The sequence below is a fragment of the Coturnix japonica genome, chromosome 5 (assembly GCF_001577835.2).
Source record: "Coturnix japonica isolate 7356 chromosome 5, Coturnix japonica 2.1, whole genome shotgun sequence".
Classification (NCBI taxonomy): Eukaryota; Metazoa; Chordata; class Aves; order Galliformes; family Phasianidae; genus Coturnix; species Coturnix japonica.
The window spans coordinates 48,203,676-48,228,790 of record NC_029520.1 but is presented as its reverse complement, the minus strand read 5'-3'; the positions used below and the strand labels follow the sequence as shown (position 1 = coordinate 48,228,790).

General features: G+C 39.2%; 1 protein-coding gene across 7 annotated transcripts in view; it reads right to left on the bottom strand.

Moving 5' to 3' along the window:
* The window catches only part of ESR2 (estrogen receptor 2), a 75,765-nt gene that overhangs the window by 16,899 nt on the left and 33,751 nt on the right, over positions 1 to 25,115 (bottom strand). The window contains exons 1-6 of one of the 7 annotated variants that reach the window (XM_032444793.1): positions 17,679 to 18,480; positions 16,167 to 16,324; positions 14,515 to 14,984; positions 13,746 to 13,829; positions 8,857 to 9,032; positions 6,151 to 6,267 (exon numbers count right to left, since the gene is read on the bottom strand). In XM_032444793.1, coding sequence (XP_032300684.1) covers positions 6,151 to 6,267; positions 8,857 to 9,032; positions 13,746 to 13,829; positions 14,515 to 14,948 — 811 coding nt within the window. In that variant the 5' untranslated portion in view covers positions 14,949 to 14,984; positions 16,167 to 16,324; positions 17,679 to 18,480. Of the gene's footprint in view, positions 1 to 6,150; positions 6,268 to 8,856; positions 9,033 to 13,745; positions 13,830 to 14,514; positions 14,985 to 16,166; positions 16,325 to 17,678; positions 18,481 to 24,587; positions 24,885 to 25,115 lie in introns of those variants that run through there. The other 6 variants (XM_015865467.2, XM_032444794.1, XM_015865464.2 and 3 more) reach the window with 6 other exon arrangements.

Here is a 25,115-nt window from a genome sequence, read left to right as displayed (position 1 = left end):
AAAAATAAAAAATAAAAAGCTTTACCTGTAAAACCACACAAGTCACAAACAATTTCTTCATCTCTCTGGACAAGTTCTTTTCTTCTTAAGAAAGTCAAGGGACAGGGAGGCAGAGACTAATTTCTACACGCATGGAAGATGCAGTGAACTCCGCTAGGCCTCATTTTAGGACTAGCGCACAAAAGTCAAGAGGAAATTCTGAACACACTTCATCAGCTGCAGAAAAACATTCCAATAGCACAGTGGACTGCTCTAAAGTCACACCATGCACAGAAAGTATGTAAATATTTTCCTTCAGGAAGGACAAAGAGGAGAGGTCGGCGATGTGCTAAGAAACTGAAACAACAGGAGGCAGAATGAAGAAGCACCAAGGTACTGGCGTGCTCTGTTTACAGAGAGATCCATGGCACTGACTTCCATATGAATGTGCATTGTAGAGAGTGTAATCACCAGGAGAGAACGGAACGAAAGCAGGAAGCAGTGCCCTGCTGAAGTGTTTTGAAAATGGGCACCTTGAAGGACAGAACAGGAAAAACAGAGCAGAATAAAAGCCACAGGGAGATGCACTGTGAAGGATGAATTTTATTGGGCTATTAGAAAATAACAGCTGCTCTGTGACGTGCATCCTCCAATACCTGTTGGAAAAGTGAATTCCCCAAATAGAAAATGCATGAAGAAGAGCAGTGTTTGAATTAAACACATGGAAGAGTAGCTCAGTTGCCTGAAGAAACTAGAAAAGCTACTGGCTGAAGGGGGAGCTGGTGAGAGAAGGAGATGTCTGGTGACACAATGAGGAAGAAAGTCCAGCAAATTGGACACGTGTCATAAGTGACAAGAGCAAGAATTTGCAACCTGCTGATCGATCCTAATTCAGTTCCTGGTACTGAAGTGAACCCAGTACTATGGGACTCGATGTACTCTCATCAGCTGTCCTCAGATCTTTTGAAAACTAAGACAAAAAACAACAACAGAAAAAAAAAAAAAAAAAGAAAAAGAAAAAAGGAAGATGTGAAGTAGGAAATAAAAAACGGGAGGGGGAACAGGAAGGAGCAGCTTTACCAATTAATACAATATTTAAGCAATGCAAAGGAATTTCTGTGCTTCCTATTTAAATCTGAAGTTCAGGTAGGACTGAAGAGTGTTTTCTGTACACTTATTAGCATCTAAAAGGCATGCATGTTTCTAAATCTTTATGTAAGAAATAATGATAGACAAGTTTAATGTTTAGCTTCAATATATATAGAGATATGAATCAACCTGTGTAAAGGCACAGCAATAAAACACTTAAGATTTCCAAGATTAGAGACTATTACTGAAATTGCCACGAACTCCCTAAATATACTTAATAGCTAATATTCATTCAAATAAAGGTAATTCAGGCAATTGGAAAAGTGCATAAGATGACCAAATCTCTCATTCTTCCTACTACACTCTTCTTATTTAGAGCAATTATTTGCACAAGAAAATAGCTGTATTCAGCTGAGAACACTAGACCAAGGGCAAGACCTCAAGTTACAGCACCATATACCACTTGGGTGAATGATTGCAAGAACGTAAGAAATAAAACACACTGAAAGAAAGTGCTGGGTTTGCTCAGCTCACAGCAGGAGGTCAAGGGGAAGACTCACGGTGGCCTACAGCTCCTCATAGGGAGTGGATGTTCAGGCTGGATGTCAGAAAAAGGTTCTTCACCAGAAGGCAGTGGCCATGGTACTGGCTCTCTAGGGCAGTGGGCATGGCCCTAAGCTGCAGGAGCACAAGGAGAGTTTGTACAATGCACTCAGATGTAGGGTTTGGATTTTGAGCGGTCCTGTGTGGAGACAGAGGTTGGGCTTGATGATCCCTATTGGTCCTCTGACTCAGGATATGTTAAATCCTTAGAAAGAACCTGTTCACTCAAACATGGACAAACTGCAGACAGGAATTACTAGCAGTATTCAGTTGGGCATGTTGCTCTTCACAATGATTTTGGTCCCTGACAAATGCTGAACTAGTCAGTTCAGTAGCATTTGAGAGCAAGTTTTCATTAGTAAATCATTATCACTCAAGTCACCTTTGCAAGGAAATGCAAACATTCTGGTGAATATGCCTGTATTCATAGAGCAGGCCTGACAAAGATGCTGCTGTCTGCCAAGAACATATGAGAACAGAGGATGAAATAACAGTAAGTTCTAAAACAGCTGAACTACAGTTAATACATTTCATGTCCAGAGAATGCCATGAGACATTTTTCTCTGTGTACGTTCTACGTGAAAGAATAGTTTACAGCATTTCTGCAATATAGTGCTATCCAGACACTGCAAGCAGCAGGCAAATAGAGGAGAAAAAGAGAGCTAAATTCTGAGCTTCAAGATTCATATCACCCCACACAGAAATCTGCTTTTCTTTTGTAAACTGAGGGAATGGTACCAGTACTCAAAGGCAGTATCTAGCCATAACCATTTAGTATGAACCCTCAGCATTCTCATTTCATCAGGGAGGTGGCAAAACAGAGCTCTATCTTTGGAAGAATTAAGTCTACTTTAACAGGAGCAACAGGGATACTGAAGACTTCTTACCCAAGAATGTTTATTTCAGCCTTGGGAAGCAAAGAAAGAAAAAGCACTGGCATATTTGCACAGAGGGTGGCTGTAACAAAGTGATGAAGCAACTCCACTCTTCTTTCTTTACCTTGGGCAAACAGCTCAGACCATTTCAGGCTCCCTAGGTGAACATCAGAAAGTTGGAAGACCAGATCTCTTTCATCTTGATCTATTTTATTCTAGTTTTCAGGGCAGAATCTACTTTCAATATATCTGCAGTAATTCTGTTTTTCTTGTTCCTGATGACAGTGCTTTCTTTGCAATTAGTTTTCTACTACTGCTCCTAGTGCCAAAATTTAGCAGTAGTTTTCTTGATTAGAACAGTAGGCAACACAGGCTTCCTACTGAGAAATTTACAGATACAGTGTCTAAGACCCTGTGCTTCCGGCAGTATGATAAATATTCTGTTAGAAAATCCATTATCACCTTAATACAAAGTACCTCCAAGCTCAGCTCCGCTGAAATACTCTTGGATTGTCAGGTTGACCTCTCTACACTTACAAATACAATGACATTGAAGAGTCTCCAAGCCAGGAAAACTTTCCTACTTTCTACTATTTTAAAAATAACATATACTACCCAAGTACACTGACACACAGAAACATAGACAAATACACACACAAACACATTTTCCTCAAGGCAGCTATTGATACTACACAAAATTAGGATTGAAAGATTTGATGGAGTTTATGATGAGCTTTCATAAACCAGCAAAGTGGTAATTGAGGCACTTTTGCTGGACAACAAGTCTTCCCAAGCAAATACGCACTGACAAACCATTCCATCCTATCCAAGGTTTTAGCAGAAGTGAACCAATGCATTCACTAAGTGACCTGGGAAAAAGCACAGAGACTGGGGAAAAGCCTTCATTAAAAGAAAATGCACAGTTTTCTGGCTTTCTTTGGCATAAAAGTGGTTATAAAGCATTGCTCTAAGAAGAAAAAAAAATGAAATATAATCACTCTGATCTGCAAGAAATGTCATTTGTATTTCATGCAAGAAATTCACTTTTTAAGTCTGTCTGATTTAAACATCTGTCAAATAATGGGACCACCATGTCCCTGTGCAAAAGCTTTACACGTAGTTATCTCCTAACTCATCAGGGAATTCAGTCAATTCACCTTCAATTACCAGGCATGCAATTTTTAGATTTCTTTCTTATTTTTAATTAACTTCTTAAAGTTCTCAAATTAAATTATCAAAATTCTCAAGTTTCAGTGCTACTGAAACTCATTTTAAAAACTAATTTTTAAAATACAGCTCCCATTACTAATTAATGTATCAGATATAACAGACATATCTAATATAGCGGTACATATATGAGTTTTAAAGTGTCATTAATGTTGTATAAACACTCATTACATTACTTGTAACACCTTAGTGCCCATGAGGTCTAATCACAAGTCAGGACTTCTTGGACAGTTAGGATAAAAGATTCATTTGAAGGAAGTATTGTGGAGGTTCATCTTATGCCACAGTAGAATCAACTTTTTGAGAAGCCCTCCAAAGCTGAAGCTTGATTAAAAAAACAGTCTCAGAGAGACACACACAGTAAAATTTGCAGCCATAAAGTGGAATAAGAGACAGCAGCGCTATTCAGAATGTAAAGTTTTAAAACGTATCCCTTTTGCAAGAAGGTTTTTCTTTCTGGATACTAGACAGCAAAAGTAGCTAAGACCACATGAACAAACAACACCAATAAAGGCGAGATATATCACTGCTGAAGGAAACAAGAATGCAGTGTAGAAAGAGCTAGCTGCTTTGAGTAACAGACATTATATGTACCTCAGGAGTACAAAAGCAATACGAGGAACAATTGAAACTGTGGCTCTAAGCTGGGAGTTACCAGCTAGAACTGAAGAAGGAGGCTACAATCATAACAGCTCATTGAATGATTACAAACGGTGAGTACAATATGGCCTTGGGAAAGGCAAACAGCATCCTGGGCTGCATGCAGAGAATACCTCCTGCAGGTGTAGACGTGTTGTAATGCTACTACAGCAAAGGGAGCTCACAGGAATACCTTATACAATTCTTAACATATTAGTGCAAAATGCATTAGTTCACCCTGGAGGTTATTATGGGACAAGCTACCCTAACTTCCAAAATCTGTCAATAGATTTTTTACAGGGAGGTTGCTTGGTTTATTTAATCTAATAAAACAAAAGCTGCGAGAGGATATGACTGTCGTCCATAAATACAACCAGAGCGTTAACAATAAAGAAAAGAGCCTCTAAGCCACAAGAATAAAAGGGCATTAAACATTCTGCAATAAATGCTGGATGGAATTCAGAAGAATGTTCCTAATGAAAGAAGTAATATTCTGCAAACAGCCTCCAGATCGAAGTGGTGGGAGGGTAAAAAACACAGTCTAGCTTTGAAATAGAAATAGGTATCTGCATGAAATCAGATGAAACAATATGCATGCCTACTAATCACCAAGGACCAGGCTCAGTGACCTTGTCCCTTCCATTCTAGTGTTCATAAGTAATGTTTTCCCAGCCTATTTCTATCATGAACATTGGGATAATTATAAGAACAATAAACCTTGACTATAAAAGTACACTGGGCATTGAAACATCTTTTAGGGGATTTTCTTCTTAAAAGTAACCTTTAAAACTCTAAATGTACACCTACAGTGAAGAAACAGGAGTAAGTAGAGGGGAGTAAAATAAAAGGCTGGATAGTGCAGTGATAAACAGGGATAGTTCATTGCTTCTTTTAATGAAAGAATGAGAAGTCATCTTATGAAAGAAGCCCATGAGAAGCAACAACAAGAAAAAAGAGACGTACCTCCAAACCCTCTATAAGCAGATAAAGCCCCACAGAAAGTGCCTGGAAAATGGATGACTTGTTCTTTACAAGACACGCAGTTAAGCTGCAGAACTTCTTACTATGTGGTGTTGTAGATGCTGAGACTTTACAGGATTAAAAATGGGAACACTGGACAAGTCACCATTTGATTGACCCACTGAGACTTAATAAATGCAAGAAAACCTTTCTAGATCACTAACTCCCAAATTGATAATTTTTGGAAGCTGAGAGTTTTCAGCAGTAACTTCACATAGATGCGAGTTTCACTCCTACTTCTCCCTCTTCATTCTTTGTCACCACTGGAAGCAGGATGCCAGGCTAATTTACTACTGCTCAGATGCAGCACTGCTGCTCTTGCATTGCATTCATCCACAGGGCACAGTACAGGCTCATTTACCCCCACATTTGAAAGGATTTCAGTTTGACTTGAGGCTGAGGCAGAAGCATTCTCGGTTCCCATTCTGCAGAATATAGCATGCAAATAAGCTTCATTTACAGAGCTCAGTGTAGGAATGATGGTTTTCCTGCATTAATCTACTCCCTGCTCCTTCCCACAGGTTTAATTCAGAAAACTGAAGTCTCTTCCTGCTTGAAGAATTGGTGCATTCCTATGTACAGAACTTGCTTAAACCTTGTTCTAATTGCCTTGTTGTGCCTTTTTTAGAATTCTGGGGATCAGTTAGGGGGGGAAGCTGTACAGAATTGACTGAAGGCAACAAATCCCAAGTAAGCAACACCAACACACAGAACTCACCACATTTCATCATTCCCACTTCATAGCATTTCCGTAGCCGGCAGGCCTGGCAGCTTTTGCGCCTGTTTTTGTCTATCGTGCATTGATTGGTAGCTGGGCAGATGTAATCATTATGTCCTGCAGCAGAGTAAAGGAGAAAAATTTAACATCTCCACCAATCTCTCTTGGCTATTTCCCAAATCAGAGATTTTAAACATCTCATCTCTTTCTTATCTAAGCTCCATTAGTTTAAACAACGCAAAATCACATATTTGTCCTGTACTGAAAACTTCGATCTATGACCTTAGAATGCAACCAGAAAGCACAGACCAGCTTTTACTGTTGACAGTTAGACAACCAAGCATCTTATAATACCAACATGTTATTGAAAATGAGACACACACTCTTGCAGAAATTCACTCCCAGTCTAAAACATCTTACTGTATATTGAGTTTACAGTATACAGTATATAATGTATACAGATGGCAGAGAGCAAAACTTGTCCTCAGCACATTTGAAAATAGCAGTGGACACAGCCTCAGTCTGCACAGATTTAAGTAAACTATACCTCTATTTACTAAGCTCTCTCTCCATCTTTGTGAGTCCCAGGAATGAAGCCTTTGAGAACTGACCCTGGTAGAAGTTTTTGTTGTTGTTGTTGTTTTGAAATTAAAAGGCTGAGAAAGAAGACTGGCATAAATTAATGCATACTGTACAAAACAAAGAAAATCACAAACACATGGTATAACTTTCATATATCATCAACAAATTTTTGCTTGATTTGCACCATGTCTTCCCTTCTCTGCCATCTCACCCCACTTCTCCTCAGAATCTCTTTACATTGTTGTATCTAATTAACCGATAATCTGGTTCGAAAGTTTATTCCTAGAAAACTAGATCTGACTATGAAGTTGATCTAAATGCAGCCAAATTACCTGTTGCAAAACAGTGTAAATCTCTACTGCAGTCATCACCAAAGAATACAAGAAAAAAATAAATTCAATAATTTACATTTCTTAATTTCTTTTCTCTCAGGCTGTTTCCCTTAGCTATTTTTTTTCAGACATTAAGAATGGATCAGACAAAGACACAGCAGCCTACAAGTAGGGTGGCTGTTTGTTTGGTTTTGTGTTTTGCCTTGATTCATGAGCAAGTCCAAGAGTTCATGTCCCCAAGAGTAATTATTTAACTGAACCATTGCGACCATTTCCTTGCAAAATTAAAATAATTTTAACCTTGAATTTTTGAACCAACGGAGTTTTAAAAGGAAGAGATCAGGTTACAGTTTGTCCCATTTCCTTCGTGTAGATACGACTGAAAAACAAATTACTGTTTATCACTCTTCACACAACAGCGGGGGGAAAGGAGGAAGAGGCTCTCTGTTGCTCTATAACCCAAGCACAGAGGAGCATAAAATGGTTTAAAACTTCCCTGTCCTTGAGATCATTTATTTTGCAAGCAGATGTTCAGAGATATGGGACTGATACATGACTAACTTAGACAAGCAGGAGACCACACACATTTACTCAGTCATAATGTTTAATTTCAATTCTAGGCCTACCATAGGCCAAAAGCTAAATGCTTGTCTCTAGGAGGCCCAGAACTTTTTGATTTTTATAAGCAGCATCCTTCATAACAACAGTTGCAACTGAACACTCGATAGCGTTTTATGCCAAGAACTTACTTTCACTTATTTGAATCACAAACAAACGTTACCTGACAGGGTACATTAAGGTGTACAAAAGGCCACAGTAGGCAACGTGTTCATGGCCACAGCACATGTGATCAGCACAGAGCAGGCAAATAATTTTCCTGACAGAAAAACACTTTGAGCCCAAATTCAGTCTCCATTTGTGATAACCGGAGACAAAGTTATCTTCAATCATTTTAAAAAGTCAAAAGAACTTTCAGCAATTTGGAGAAATTGTTATTCACCTGCACAGAACTTGCACAATAAATTGGAAAGGCAAACTAGTTTTAAGTTCGATTCTAATGGTGACATCAACTCTGCCACACTGAGCCAAAAGAAAATAGCTCAAGACTGCTGAAGGCCTCATGCAGCAGAGGATGAGAAACTTATAGACCAAATGAATGTTATAGACCAAAGAATGATAGAAGTTTCTGTGTTGGTATCTGCAGTTATCATTCAATGTCAATTGGACTGAGTTTCTACCAACAGGCCTCCAGATATAATGACCAGAGCCTAGGGTATGAAGCAGATGTGATACTAAGCTGTAATACAGTGCATAAGTCACTGCCCACAGCCTGCGATAGCAATCATGGATGTAGATACTATGTGCTATGAGTCAGTAGTTCCAAACAATATACTCTTGTTAGGAATAACTCATCCAAAAATTTTGCTTGTGAGAAGTACCTACTCTGCATCTGCTATAACAAATTCACAATTACTGTGTCTGCCTTGCAACACAAACTGCAATGTTTCATTGGTGCACAGTGCCATCCCACTGAGGCTATTGCTGCAGGGCTCTCCCATGACATGTACTCCACCTCCTCTCTAAAGAAATGAGTTGCTTGCTTTGTAATGTTTCCAGATGTTAATAACAGAAGAACCAAAAGACAAAGCTGTCAAATCATAGATTGCTCTACTTACACATACACCACCACACAACAGGGTTTTAGATCAACTCACTACCAGAGGAATTGCTGCAGTCTCTGATCATATGAAAAACTTAATTGAGCTAAATGATCAAAAGCTGATTATCCTACCTTGAATACTTCTTTTGAAAAAAGCTTTGCAGCCCTCACAAGACCAGACCCCATAATGGTAGCCTGAAGCATAGTCACTGCAGACTGCGCAGAAGTGGGCATCTCTTTTTGAGCCAGGATTACTTGCAATAGGGCTTGTACAGTCACTGCCATTAGTTTTTCTTTTTAATGTCTCTCTGATAGAGAAGAAAAAAAGTTATAAAAGGGGGAAAAAAAATTAATCTAATCCCATTATAGCTATGCAAATCTAGCAAAGGATTTCATTATTTTTCACTTGAGAGAAGTGCGAATGAGCAGCTCAAAATGTTAGACAAAGCTTTCTGTTCAAGGTGACCACCCAATGCTGATCAGTGTAACAATGGAAATGAGGAATAAAAGGATGTAAGAATACAGGAATAATGGAGAAACATCAATAAAATGCTTTCATATATTAGAAAAATACATATTGCTCTGCATAAATTAGTAAGTTGCATTTCAAAGTCCAGCAAGTTGTTCCAACTTATTGGAATTGCTCTTCGGAACTCAATTAAAATTATAACATAATAAAAACATGAAAGAACAACCAATTTTTGACACTCAGATCCTAAAAACAAACAGAAAGAGGAAAGGAACTTGGGTCATCAGTAAAGCAGGTTTTAGGCTTTGAGGAGGATGTTCTCCGGTTTTCCAATAGAAGATTAGAGGGAAAATAAATAAATAAATGAATAAATAAATAAAAAGGTGCCGCTGAGCAAACTCAAAACTAGAAAAGTTACAGTATTTAGCATACAATTGAGTTACAGCAAGATTTTTTTTTCAATGTCCATTTATCCAGCTGTTACAGGGAATAAAGGTGTTTAGATGTTTAATGTGCCTGGTCTCTGAATACACACATATGGTTAAGAGATTTCTGAATCACTGACAAATTTCCCCTTCTATTACACTGGGAAGACCAACATGGGGAAATATTCCCTTAGAATAAAGGGGCTGCATCACACACACACCCCTAATATGTTGCTAAAGTGAGGAAGAAAATACGATGCTCTTTTCCCTTTCCCTGTATTTGGGAGAAAAGTAGTTTGGCATTTCACATCAGTATCAGAGGCAGCTCTACTTAAGAATCAAGATCCAATTGTTAGAATCAGAAGAGAACCCAGATCAGTCAGAGAGCATCTCAGTTACTGATTGATAAGCTGTAGCAAACTATGCTTATTACCTTCATTAGAGCACAAAGCTGTTCCAGATGACAATAAAGAAACAGTACAGACTGCAACATCACACACAAGAGTGCTGCTTTCTACCTACCAGTCATCACAAGTGTTTCTTTATCTGATTAAAAGTTTATCTGCAGTCACTCCTCACACATGCAAACTACGTGACTTCTGCCTACTGCAGCGAACAGCTTGCAGGAAGAGCAACAATCTGGAATGCATCCCTCCCACAGGCTCATCGGGCATCAAATCTGCTCATCATCAGTAGCTGTGGCAGCACAGCGGGAGGTTCAAAAGCAATTATTTTGTTACTGCTGTCTTTATGGACAACAGAGCTAGGAAATAGAGAATTTTAACTTATGACATATATGCTCATTTCCCCTAGGATGTAGCAATCAGGCAGCTTACCCAGACAAAAAGCCTCATGCATGGTTAGCGGCCTCTTCACATTGTACACAGGACTGATGTACTTCAAGCACACTCAACAGAAGAATGAGCTGCCAGGTCCTCCAGAAAAACTGGTAGGTGGCTGTGTGCCCACAGGGCCCCTGCACCAAAAAGGATGTACCTGACTGCAATTGAGGAGCTGCTTGGATTCAGATTTATTGCTTTACATCTCCAGGTGGTCCTCTCTATTTTCAGTCATACTTTCTATATATAATCAGAGTCATTTGAGTTAAAAGGGAACTCTGAAGGCCATCTAGCCCAACGAACAGGGACACTACAGCACAACTAGGCTGCACAAGGCCTTATTCAATCTCTTGTTCTATGATCAATAGTGACAAGATGACTACCCTGAAGGAGAAGGAATCAGGCAGTTCAGTGTTTATCATGTCTCTTAATTCATTCTAGATTTCATGGAATATCCCAAGCTGAAAGTGTTTGATGCAGACACCATGCTCAGAAAACCTGAGCCAGAATTCAGCTTTTTATCAATAATGAAGAAATGTGGCAAAGATCTGACCTGGCAGTTAGCAAGATCTGTTCATAGCAGTTACTATGCACCATGTTTTTATTTTTTAACCTAAGCTATTGTGCTTTAAAGAGAGAAGAAAAAAAAATTATAACGAAACTGAGAAAACAGGAAAAAAAAGCAAAAAGAAATGACGAAGCCAAAAATTAACAGTCCAGATTTTAGCACTTCTTAATAGGCTTCCCTCCCACAGGCCACTGGCTCATTCACTCCCTGGAGAGATTCAGTCTTATACAAACCTAAACTGTACAATGACAAAGGCTGCATCTGTGTGTTCGTCACTTCCTGCGCTCAAGCTCTTGCCTTGTTTAGCGCACCATAAGTCTAAAAAGAGCATTATAATTACAGCCTTTAGCACCAATTGATTTGAATCTCTTCCTTTCTCCCCTGACCATGAGCAAAATGCTGTGCAAAAGTCAGTGAGAGTCATTTTCCACTTTTATCTTCCTCAGCTTCTAGGGACAATCACCACCACCATTTCTGGAAGCTCTGATACCACATAACTGTGAATATTTCAGTCGCCAAAGCACAGGTTCTGTCATGTCCCAAACACTGATTAACGGACTGAAAATGATGCTACAAGTATCCAAAAATTAAGGGACATTTTTGCTTAGTCTTTGTAACTGCATCATGAAACTGAAATGCCAGCCCATCACCACAAAGGGACCTCGAGGTATTTCCAAGTGCTCTACAGAATGGGCACAATTTAAAATAATAATAGAAAATAAAAATAAAAACCAGGATGGGAGGACAATACAAATAATTTTGGCTTCAGAGCAGAGTTAGTACAATGTATGTATACAGTACTGGGGCACATTGGGCAAGAAACTGACTTAATTGTATACAATTCAAGCAAACATTGCTGACCTGCATGAACCATACATGCACAGTCAGAAGCAGAAGGAAAATAATGGAACAGAAGAAGTAAAAGGGAGGAAATTAAGTTCCAGAAACATCTCTGCCAACCTTCTTAATGTTTTCTAGTACTTGTTATAAAGACATATCTATCCATTTTAAAAATAAACCTTTTATTTCTTTAATTAAAAACAATTTAGGAGACAGAGGCAAAAAACAATTGAAGATGCCATGCCAGATTACTCTTAAATATTATATAATTCCATTATCACATTTCTTTTCTCTTCATGTCATTTTAATATAAATGAAGTGTTTGGAAACACTGATCCAAAAAACTATCTATATATATAAGCTCTACAAAGGCTCTAAATAAAATCATGTTTATTTTTCCTTAGAATACTGCTTATTTTTGCTGAGCTACTGCTGCAGATTAACACTGCTAAATGAAAATGTTATGCAGTGCAGTGTTAAATAAATTTCATCATATAAAGAACTTATTTGCAAGGAAGATAAATATGTGGAATTCAGGTTTCTTATTTTAAGCTGATCTACAAGAAGTTCCAAATTACACAAGATCAGCCACGGTGAAGCAGCCCTCATTAGTACAGCAAATGTTAACTGAAGTTTTCACCCAGGGAAAATAAAGCCCTCTCACAGTGAGACTCCTGCTTTATTCCTAAAGATAAAAATGAACTGTATAATAGTCCTAATTATGCACTGATCACAGGATCATAGAATTGCCTGGGTTGTTGAAAAGGACTACAGTGATCATCCAGTTTCAACCCCCCTGCTATGTGCAGGGCCGCCAACCACCAGACCAGGCTGCCCAGAGCCACATCCAGCCTGGCCTTGAATGCATCCAGGGATGGGGCATCCACAGCCTCCTTGGGCAACCTGTTCCAGTGTGTCACCACTGAAAAACTTCCTCCTCATATCTAACCTCCCCTGTCTCAGTTTAACACCATTCCCACTTGTCTTATCACTGTCCACCCTCATAAACAGTCATTCCCCCTCCTTTTTATATTGACGTTTTCTTACTCATTGTTCAAACAACTCCCTTTCCTTCAACTACAGTGTTGTTTAAAACTATTTACACCTTACAATGTTAGTCTCTCCCTTCCCCCAGAGCTATTCCTGTAAGTTTCAGTCCCAAGAATTCTTCCTTCAAGGTATAATCTTCGAAGACGTGGTGTCACAGTCATTGTTCCCATGGCAATAAATAAGATGTTCACGACATTGAAGATCTCACCAAAAGATGAGAGAAAGTACATTTTTATCTCAGGCCATGTAGCCACAACAGGGAACTACAATTCCTCCTTTATGTGTTTGTATGCTGAATTATACACCATTTTTTTTACAACTTCTAAAGACAAAGGAGGGGTTACAATGAATCATACTGGAACAAATGAACCACTGGAAAAGTTCAGCTATCAAATAATACAGTGATTGCTCGCTCCTGAGAGATAAAAATCACCCACAAATTTAGACATTCAATTACATTGATTTCTCTGCTTTAAACACAGTTATCATCAGCTACAGTCACAACAGTCCAAAGGAACCCAAACAAACAATAGAAGACTTAGTTACTTGAACACCAGAGGTACAGGTTTACTTTTAAATAGACTGAAGGGAAGCCACTGTGCAGAGCATCCGAAGGGCTGCTCTTGCCACTGTGTTCTTCCACTTGGCTTGATCCACTATCTGATCAGCCCAGAACACTAACCTGGACCTGTTTTCCTGCTTACCCAGACCTATCTGTTTTGAAACATTAACCAAAGCAGAAAGAGTTTGGATGATAATCCCATTCACCTGCTCAAGGAACCCCTTTGTAAGCTGGTGCTATTTAAAATAGCCCGTTCCAGTCCACATACCTAGTACCTGAGGCAGATATGTGCTTCAGAACTGCCTCTTCTGACCCCAAAGGCAGATTACTCAAGTGGCCATCCTGAAGATTCCTGCAATCCACAAGTCTGAATCAGGCTTACATTTTATACCTTAGTGCTGGGCAAACAATATATAAAGCCCATCCATTGCAGAAGGAATGTGGGTAATATCAAAAATAAAAATTAATGAATATTTGAACCGCAGCTGTTACCAGATGTGCTGTTTTCCATATCATCAATGGCTGAAGTTGAATAAGGAACCATATCACAGAATCACAGAATGACCCGGGTTGGAAGGGACCTCAAGGATCATGTAGTTCCAACCCCCCTGCCTGGCAGGGCCACCAAACATACACCTTTACTAGATCAGGTTGCCCAGGGCCCCGTCCAACCTGGTCTTGAACACCTCCAAGGACAGGGCATCCATATGAAGAAACACACAGTGGGTAAAACAGGATTAGCCCCTGCAACACCCTTTGCCTTCATCCACAGAAAGCTGTTGTGAACAGGAATGGAACTGTTTTGTCAGCTGATGATGCACTCATTTCTCATGGCACGTAACACTGTGCAGCATGGGACAATGCTTTTGCAAATTCAGTTCTGAGAAATTCAGCCTGTGAATCTGCTGCTCACATTGCCTTAATGAATACAAACTGAAAATAAAATGTTTTAAGAAGTAATAACAAAAAGACATAAAGGAACTAAAGAAGCTGTGATTGACTGATAGGAAAGTTCTAATGAAGTGAGTGGTACTCACCTGGTGACGGGCAGCACTGGTTCCAGCGGTCTCGCTTCACACCACGGGCTCTTAGGCTGCTCTGCATACAGAAGCGATGACTGACAGTGCAGTGTCAGAGGGGAGAGGTGGCCAGGAGCAGACCATAACAGGCTTGGGCTCGATGTTTGTCTCACAGATGCACTCTCTGAATCACCAAAATTGCTGGCTATGTTGTAATTCATCATAGCAGGACTACAGAATGCCATTGCAGAATATTCATGCCTGTTTTCCACGTAAGATGAAGGGATGTAGACTGGACTGTGTTCTGTTGTCAATGCAGATTGATTACAGCTGTAGGGAACTGGAGAGCCAATACCAGCAGGTGAGTTTTTAATTTCTGTTTTATTGCATCCAATATCCTGAAGAGGCAGCAACTGAGAAAAGTCCTTGTGAGAAGACGCACAGAGGGACATTTTGATTCAAGACCGAAGGTTGTTTAAATATTCATTCTAAGATGTTAAGGTAGGGGGAAAAAAAAAACAACCATGAATTAGAAACTAAGGAAGCTCTATCTTAAGTCTTTTCTGTAAAAGAAATGGAGGAATTCACAAAACAGAAAGCACTGAAAACATTCTGTGAAAACAGATTACATAGCAAACGTACTTAAATAGACAACATTCAAGTTTGCTACCTTTATGAAGCAGAAAATTCTCTAGAACTTCCTTAAAAATAAAGGGGACAACACTTGTTGAATCCAAACTTCATTTAAAACACAAAAAATGTATAAATTGAAGCCGAAAACAAAAATGCACGTGACAGCCAGGATCCTAAGCAAAGCAATTCACTGCAACTAGGGTAAAGCTGCTCTGTGTCAGTGGCGAGTAATTGAGGAATGAGTGTCCTGAGAAATCAATTATCTTCACCACCTCCTTCTCCCACTGCAAGTGCACTATTGAAGTATCAGCCTTCCTTCATCAACATGAGTGTGTAACTGATGTTTAGAACACAGACAGACAGAGACTTTACCTTTCAAAATCATAACCCCGCTGCACATCCCTCTCCAGTGAGGAGAAAGATGAGATGGACATCAGTAAGGAACTCTATCACTGAAAAGTACTCGGATACAGCACCTCTGAACAGAGCCATTATAAAAGTAGATGTTATGAAATGCAGATGTCACAAAGTGCAGGTATTTCTGAGCTGGCAAAGAGGAATTCAAGCAAATCCGTAAGGTCAGGAAGTTCTATATTTTCCTGGCATACTGAGCTGCCTTCACTGCTACTCTCCATCCTTCATTCCATCTGAACCAGCAATCACAGGACCTTAATATACCCACAGAAACACCATCTGCCAGATCTAGGCATACCAAATTACTTAAGGTAAATGAAAGGGGAAAAAAAAGAATAAAAAAGGAAAAGAAGAAAGAAATCACCAAAACACCTTCTAAGATGTAAACCCCATCCTGGAACCATCAGTTTTACAGCAGCATTTAAGAGTATTTAAATTTCATTCTTCATTGTGGGCTTTGCTTGTAATTCATTCAAGTTCCATTTCCCAGAAGCGATACTCCAGCATACTTTACTTTTACAGGTGGCAATAAGAGATCGACATGAAAAACCCTGGAGTAAAGAAGTCACCCACAGTTTTGCTATACCAAAAGCAACCAAAGTATGGATGCTAAATATTCTTACCTTTTTTCACCTCACACAACAATAAAATAAAATGGTAAAGATCCAAACGTACGTTTCCTGAAGAACCAGCTACCTCCATGTCCCAGAAATTCTCAGCTAGATGGTATTTCTAGTATGCCATCTTGGTGTACTGACATTTTTCCCACCTAGAGACAGGACTGATGGTAGAATCACCATCAAAAAAAAACCATGAGAAAATCTGTCTGAATAAAATAGTTTAGGGCTCTTCTCACTTTGCACTCTGCTGATGAAAGTGAAGATATATGGGTAAGTAACGAGGAACTCATTCAAATCATCTTAGGCACTTCAGACCCAGCTGCTGTTTATTCCTTTGTGGGAAACAGGAAAATGAATTATCTCAGCAGTGGTTTACATCCAGCCGTTGTTGCACTGGAACTCTGATGCAGCCAAAGCAGGAGAATGTGACCTCATTTTTCATACAGTCTACATGCCTTATGTGCCCTTGCCAGATGCTTCACATTTTCCCCTAAGAGCGCAAAAAGCACTGAAAATCCCACATGTTCTCTTGCTTGCATTTCATGGACAGCCCAAATAATTTTCAGGCAGCAAATGATGGAACTGAAAAATAAGGTTGTTTTCAGCAGTGGTTGCTTTCATAGTGAACACTATGAATTTGCCTGTAGAATTCAAAATGCATGTAGGTAAAGCAAAGCACCACTTGGGATCTCAGAGGTGTGCACAGACACTCCATATGAGCACCTGAATGTTGTCAGCCCTGCCCAGCAAGAGCTGACTGCACTGCTCCCCTTCAAAGGGTGCACAGCGCAGTGTAACCCCAAACCCTTACACTTCATCAGACTTCAGTATAACAACTAAACAACAGTAATGGCTTAAGATAATTAACTTGAGTGGCAGAAAATGCTTAGCCATGGTAGGTTATGGATGTACATGGAATCACATTCTTCGTATATCCTTATACTCAGGAGATTCAGAACAGAAAGCCCAAAGCCTCAGAAATAAAACAAAGCTGCAGAAAACATTCAGAACTGCACAGAAAAGTCCCTAGAATAACTGATGGTCTGTGGAGCTGTACTTCTTGAGGAAGAACTGCAGGTTCAGGTAACCAGAGCTTAAGATTCAAGTCTACAGAAGACAAACTCCGCTAACATCAGTACCTCAGAAGGAATCACTGCCACATTTAAGCTGAGGATCGCAATAAGAAGTTGCTACAGAATCATAAGTTTGTCCCATTTCAGTATGATGCCCTGCTATCATAAACACTACTAGAATTAACTACTCCATGAACCAAACTCCTGTCCCAACTTTTCTTCCTTCTCTGCATAAAGGTCTTTTAAGGTAATTTAGATCTAATCTTTCAGCAGTGCACCAGATCTGTACCAGGCCCAGAAACAAAATAGATATCCATTATTTATAGAGTACAGCCTTATCGACTGCAAGTGTTTCAGTCAAGTCAGTTTAGCTTAGAAAGGTACGAAGCAATTGAAATGCCACAAAGTAAATAACCAGACTGATTCCTCTAGTAGCACTTACCATTCACAAATATTGTACATTAGGAGCAGCACCCACATCTGACATATGACAATAAAGTTCCATGGGCTCCAGTATGCAAAGGATACCACCACTTTCCATGGGTATGGAGGATCAAAAATGTGATGCTGTTAATGTTATCCAAGAAAAAGTGAGGCTTCTGCTCTTGAAATAGCTCTACATATTGAACTCAGTGTATCTTGACAGTCACAATGCAACAAACACCAGATCAAGTACAAAACTGCTGGTTTGGATGTCATAGTCAAACAGATACACAGGTAAATAATTAAGCCATCTGACCTACTGGAACAATCTCAAATGGGTATCTACATTCAAATGTTGGTAACAGCACATTACATACACCACATATCTTTTTAAAAGCCTTCCACAAAATAGCATTAGGGGTAAACAAAGGGAAAAGAGGGTAGGCTGCCATGTTTTAGAACCTGCTTGGAAACAATACAAAGCTTTTTCTAGATAAGCACAACAGTCCACAAGTAAACTTGGAAATTCTCAGGTACTATTTCATCAGCATAAATAACAACGTGCTCAGAATTTTCCAGGCAAGACACATATTTTGAGCAATTTTTTTGCTTGTCATAAAGATCATCCCTTTCTCTGCTAGGTTTCAATTAAGGCATAATCATTCTTCCTTCCATTTGAATAAGAGGTGATTCAGCAAACCTGCATTCTACTGCCCCGCAGCCCAAGCCTCTCACTCTTCTTGGAAAGCATTCTATTAATATTCTGCAAAGTTAAACTTTGTGCATCTCATTGCAAAAATAAACCAAAGCGTCTTCTCAGGAACGGATCATTAAAGCAAAGTCACTCCTGATGCATAAAATAGCTCTCATGCTTCAAGTTTTGTGGATAACTTATTACTCATTAAACACAGCAGTGCAAGATACTGCCAACAGAAGGCATGTGAGTAAACAGGTTTATTATTTATTACCTGAAGTGCACTATATGCAACAAATAGGGGGCAGAAAGGAAAGCAAAAGGAAAATAAAGCTCTTTTTAGAGACTTCAGATCCATTCCTGCAAAATCAGCAGCTTGTTTCCAAAGAGATCAAGACCACCTCTGAAGAAAATACTGAAGATCAAAACCACAGGAGAAAGAATAGTTGGAAACACTTAAGAGAACTGAGCACCCTTTGCCCTGTTTTAGCCTTGGTGCTACTGAGGACAATGACAACTTTTAGGTTATTCTAAACATTCATAAATATTGCAGGGATCTGGTGAATGACATGTGCAGGCACCAAAGGAACCAGGTTTGGTCCTGAGAGAAACAGACAAACGAAAGAGGGCTTAATGACAGTCTTCTACTACCTGAAGTGCAGTTACAAAGACTAAGCAAGATTACTAAACAGTGCACGAATGTGGACAAGAGGTTGGTCACAAGTTGGAGCAAGAGAAAATCTGGTTGGACATGAAAAAAAAAATCTCCACAATGAGAATAGGTAAAGGATATTCAGGAAGGCTGTGAAATCTTCATTTCTGGAAACATTAAAAAAAGAAAAAGGGAGACTGAAGAGAGGCTGAAAATGACCCTGAGCAACCTGACCTCACTTGAAGCAAGATATTGGATTCAGTGCTCTCCAGATATTCCTTCCCACCTGAATGTTTTTTATGACTATGTTCCTCCACTATTAAAGGCATTCATAGACGAGGAAGTCTCATTTTACTTGTGCTGGAAAAAGTGAAGCATGACAAACGGTAATTACCTGGGACACTAGCCACCTCATAAACTTCTTTCAAGTGAAGAACTGTGAGTCCTGTCCAAAGATGGCCATCACTTAACACTTTATGGTACATGAAAAGAGATGTCATATTTACTGCAGTGGGATTAGATCATTTGGAGGTATGCATAGAAGGGGAAAAGACCTCGCTTCAAGCAGGGGTTAATATTCACTGCAGCACTTTTTAACCTTCCAATTTATAGACCCTTACAATGCTATCAGACCTCAGAACAGATTTCATTTGCATTTTTTAGGTACATTTCATAAGCTTACAGACCTATAGACCAGAAATTACAAGCCACTGTCCTGTTCGAGAGTACAAATGAATACGGAGAGACCTCAGCTCCTCTACTTTGCATGTCATTACTTCCAAGTGGGCACTCAAGTATATATTCCATCAAAAAGAATATTTGGACTTCAGTGGGAAAATGCTACCTTACAAAAGAAGCATCCATTAAAGCTATTACACAAGTGGCAATTATAATCAATTAGTCCAAGGATTTTGTAATCACACTTCAACCTACAGCAGTGTTATGGCCAAAGCTAGTACAAAGGAACATCACACTTGTCTGATAAAAACATTGCTTAAAGAAAGTATCTCCTTCTGATGCAGGAAAGGGCAGAAGAGAGCAGAACAGGCTGGTCTATGGCTGGGACTCGTGGTTTCACTGAGCAACGATGTGTGTCTGTATCTAGTAACTCTGAAGCACACTTGGGGGGGGTCTCAGCACAAACTAATTTAGTTAATTCTTGCAGAGTTAATTCTCAGCAGCTAGTTCTTGGTTTGATGATCAGATCATAGCTCTGTGCTAACAGCAGGGAACATACCAGTTCCTTGTGTCCAGGAAGATTACTTCCTTCAACCACCATGTCTCTCTTAATGAGAAGGCCATATAACAATCATGGCTTTCCTGTCATTACAAAACCTTGTACTGAGGGACATCTTTAACTTGTATGACTGCTGAGTGTCGAGCTCAATCATCCACCATCTGAAAGGGTGACTATATATGGAGAAAAAGCCTCGTTTTGCGCAGTAGGGCTTTTACACAACTCAGCGTGTTACTGAATAACTGTGCCTTAGTTACAGGCACGGCAGAGACATGAGCTGGTGCAGGGACTCTGACACGATTCAAGTTCTTTTTGTTTACCCTTATAACAATTCCACAACTCCCAGCATCAGTCTCTCCTGATGCTCAAATAAATAAGTAAATCAGAAACAAAAAACACTGCTGTGTTTATTCCCTTTTCCCGAAGCAGTTCCCCCATGCAGGTCTGTGAGGAGATACAGCAGGCAGATAGGGAACAACGCCAGCAGCAATGCGCTCATTTCAGACAGAAATTTAGGAGAGGAAAAGGGGAAGAAAAAAGTCAATAGTTGAAAAAAACCAAAACAAAACAACAGCAACAAAAAGAAAGAAAGAAAACAAGCAAATCACGCAGTAGGAATACAGCGGGAATTGGCACTTCCTATTCTCTCAGGCAGCAAAAATGTCCATCTCACCTTCTGAGGAAAGTATAGACAAGAGATTCCCTGGCAGCAGGTGTCCAAAACCAGGCATAAAAACCACTGATGAGACTAAGAGCCTCCTGGCCAACAAACAAAAAGAGTAAGGTCATAGCTGCACCCAAAGCCCAGACCCTCGGCAATCTACAGGCAACAAAATCAGTTATTTCAGAATATGACTTATTCATCTCCCCAGACAACATGAACTGGTTTAGCTCAGCTGAGCACACTGTGCCACCTGAGGATCTCACTTCCCATAGCTAGAAAACATGGGATGGGGGTTTCTGCTTGGCATGTAAGGCAGTAAATGCAAGATTTAATTTCTCCTGGCTAAGTGTATGTGATGCACCAGCTGTTCCCTTGAGTGTGCCATGCCTCAGGCTCCTCAAATAACCTTTTCTTTACAAGACCAAGAAGGAGCAGAGATTACCACACAGCTGTCTGAGGCTGCAGAAAACCCTCTTTGTTAACCTGCTGCCAGGGAGTCATTTGTCAGAGGTGGGTGACCAGAAGAAGGAAAAAAGCAGCAGAGTTTTTCCTCTCACACCAGTGCTGAACATCACTTACTGCACTCTCTCCTCCTCTAAATAGAAGCATCTCTTACTCTGATTTTTCCATGCAGCCTCATTATTACGCAAATTATTTACACTGTAAATCTAAGTGACTTAACAAAAGAGTTCCACCACTGTCCTTCCAAGAAGAACACGCCACATGCAAGGTTCTTTTTCATTCAAAGCTCGGAGCTTTAGGAGACACTGAGACTTGCTTCAGTCCTTCAAGTGCTCCAGGAGTGCCCAGTTTGCAGCTTGCTCTGCTCAGCACGCAAACACCATTTGTAAATAAGTGTGCAGTTGCCTTAGACTTTGCTGCTTTACTGCACCAAACAATCTTTTTTCCATAGACATAAAATGTGATTAAATGCCTGTTCCTATAATTGGATGAAAAACAAATCTATGTGTGGACATGTATGAAATACAATACAGTTTCTGCTGTTTTTCTGATTTCCTTGTTGGAATTTATGTATAATACTGGTTCACTTGTATTCATTCTGCTACACACCTTCCCATTAATAGAAGATAAAACACTTTTGTCCCTGCAATTTTATTCTAACTTGCCTTTCAAAAATCTTATTACAATTTAGTTTCCTAATATCCAATTTTACTGATTAAAAAGACCTAAAACTGCCTGAGAAATCAGTAATTATGCTGTAACCTTTCTTCACAAACTCAATGAAATAACACAGAAATCAAGGTATTGATTATTCTTGACTTTACAAGCTATGACACACTGCTCTAATGCGGCACAGAATCCCAAATCAGTTATCTTGAATGTCATCAACAGGTAACAGAAGGCTTTGGGAATGTCTTAGTCTATTAAGCATAAAAAAACTATTCCAGGTTTGTCTCATTAAACTGGACATGAGAAACTGCCTTTTACTGATCTGTGGGTAAAAGCCTGACTCAGCTGAGTTTGTCAGTATCTTGTTTCTTATTAACACAGGAGGGGAACCTGTCCAATGTATTAATCAAGGCAAAACTTGAACTCTCTCTTAATTCCATCTCAATAAAGCTAAAAAAAGAATAAATTCATCCTGGGATTTCTGCTCTCTAAGCTTCCTATTTCCTGTCCCTGGAGGAATGGACCAGCAAACACTTCCACATGAATATTTCCTGCTGTTAGCAAAAGTGTGTGACAGGTAACTGAAGAAAAACACGATAACAGAGTGGTTATACATCCTATTGAGCTCCTGGATCCCCCCATTCCTTTTCCCCGCACATTTTCTTCTACTTGCACGTTCAAGTCAATATTCCAGAACCAGAGCTCAGAGTATTTGAAAAGAGCACATAGTAAACATGGCTTCAAAAGGGCTTTTAATTAATACACTTCAATCCATTCTTTATCAGAATGTCATCTCAAAAACTCAGTGTCTGACTCTCACCGAAGGCAATTCTACATCACAGTGTTTTCAGACCATCTCTGTAAGTATGGAGTGTTTTCCCTGTGACACTCCAGGTTTATCAGGTTACCAACAAACGTAATCACTGGGATAAACAATAATTTTTCTAATTCTACTTTCTCCAGCAATACTTGGAGCTCAAATAAACTAACTGGTTCATGAGATTTACAGCATTTCTGAGATCAGCTGTAAGGAAATCTCAGGTTTACTCTAAGATTTTTACTGTTATTTCTCCTTTAAAAGTCCAAGGCAGCTGAACTGCTCACTTATACACACGGTTACTAGTTAGAGAACAGAGACACTACTTCTAGCTTCCACTAACACTGCGTCACTGACACCATGTCACATCTTATTTAAAAAGACATAGGAAAGTTACAAAAGGAAAACAAGAAGGAGGTAAAAAGACAGGGGAGTGATTTGATGTTTAAATTATGTTCACAGACTTGTAAAGGAATTTTGCTTAAGTTCTGAAACTGCAACTATAAGTTCTAAAAGATTTATATTACAAGTGAGAAATGCTGCTTCAGTAAAGGCACTGTACTTCAGTCTTCGATCTGTTCTCTTCTTATGGGGAGAAAAGATGAACAAGGATACGGTTGAGGAAGGAAAGAGCTGCTAAAACTCAACATGTCAGAATCGAGTACTGAATGACTTTATGTTCGAAAGAGGCTTCTCATGCTACTCAAACACATCAGGACTTTCACTGTATATAAGGTATAGTGCTCCGTGCTCCATAAGACAAGATCAAAACATTTTTCAAAAAAGACATTGCACATTCACTAGCCATTCAATCTGAATTACATAACCTGCTCTCTATCCCATTTTTCCATTCAGATTAGAGTTTGTTTTCTCCAATAAAGCTTCATTTTTAAAATGCCCAAGATAAAATGACCAGATAATTCCTGTCATTGCTAGGCAAAAACCTTTACTAGCATTCAGGCAGTGGTTCCAAAGGATTTGGTAAACAGGTTTGCATGTGCTGACCCACCTTTCATTACTGTTAAATATCCTTTTTAGCATTTCCGAAAGCAAACTGAAGAAACAGGTTTGTAACTGCCTGTTTACTTCAAAAGATGCTTTTCAAAACTCAGTTTCCTTCTACAAGACTAGAAACCTACATCACTGATTGAATATGGGAAAAGTACCAAGACAGACACAACAGTTGTCAAAACAAAACCTGAGACATTAAGCAAGGTGATGCCTGCAATCTGAAGATTCTGATTCAAAGTTCAGGTTAATCAATAAACTTCTAATAACTCCAATTCGCATTGGATCAGGCCCTAAAAATATTATGATTGTAAGTGGCTTTTACCTTCTATTAGCATATTCATTTGAGCAGGTTGTCAAGAATCTTAAAAATAAATAAATAAATAAATATACTACTTATTTTTGTTCATCAAAAATATCCCTCCTGCTTTTAGTGCAGCAATCACATTCCAATCAGCTCTTTAAATCAAAGTACTAAGATACGGCAAACTTCTACAATTCTCCTTGAACCCTCAAAGAATTTTAAAAGCACAAACCTGTTGAAAAGTCTAACAGTTCATGCAGATCTAAGAACAAACGTGCACTGGAACTAAAACAAAAACTCTCAGTATTTTATCCATCCCATTTCACTTACAGAGCTTACTGTTCATAAACCCAGCACTTATCAATTGCAGAGCTTTGGCAGCACTGAAAATAATAAATATTGCATTCAATATAGCACGTACCTGATTGACATTGAATGGGGTTTTCTGTTCTTTATGAATGTTCTGACAGCATTACATGTCAGCAAGGTTTTCACATAGCAGTTCTGGATTTGTTTTCCTTCTTTCCTTTATCTCAGATTCTAAAGCAGCTGTGCTCACCAACACTTAGTCATCAGATCTCAAATATGAATCTTTTCAAAGCAATGTGATGCCAGCTCATCAGTGCAAGATTACACAGATACTATCAGTGTTTCCTTTCCCTGTGAAGGCAAGACCTAAACAGAAGTTCCTCCTCCTCCTTTCTGACATAACAAGCTTCTGAATTTGTCGTTCACTGCAGTTAAAGCTCTTACATTTCTGAACCATTTCATAAGCCAGTCATTCTCATATTTAGCACAGAAATGTGAATGATTAACTAACCAGCAATTCTGGAAGAAAACACTGACATTTTAAAAAAGCCAGATCAAACTTTTTTTTTATTATTTCAATCTTTGTCACAGGAAAACCTGAAATATAACTAACATTCACTATGAACCAGCAGTGTAATCA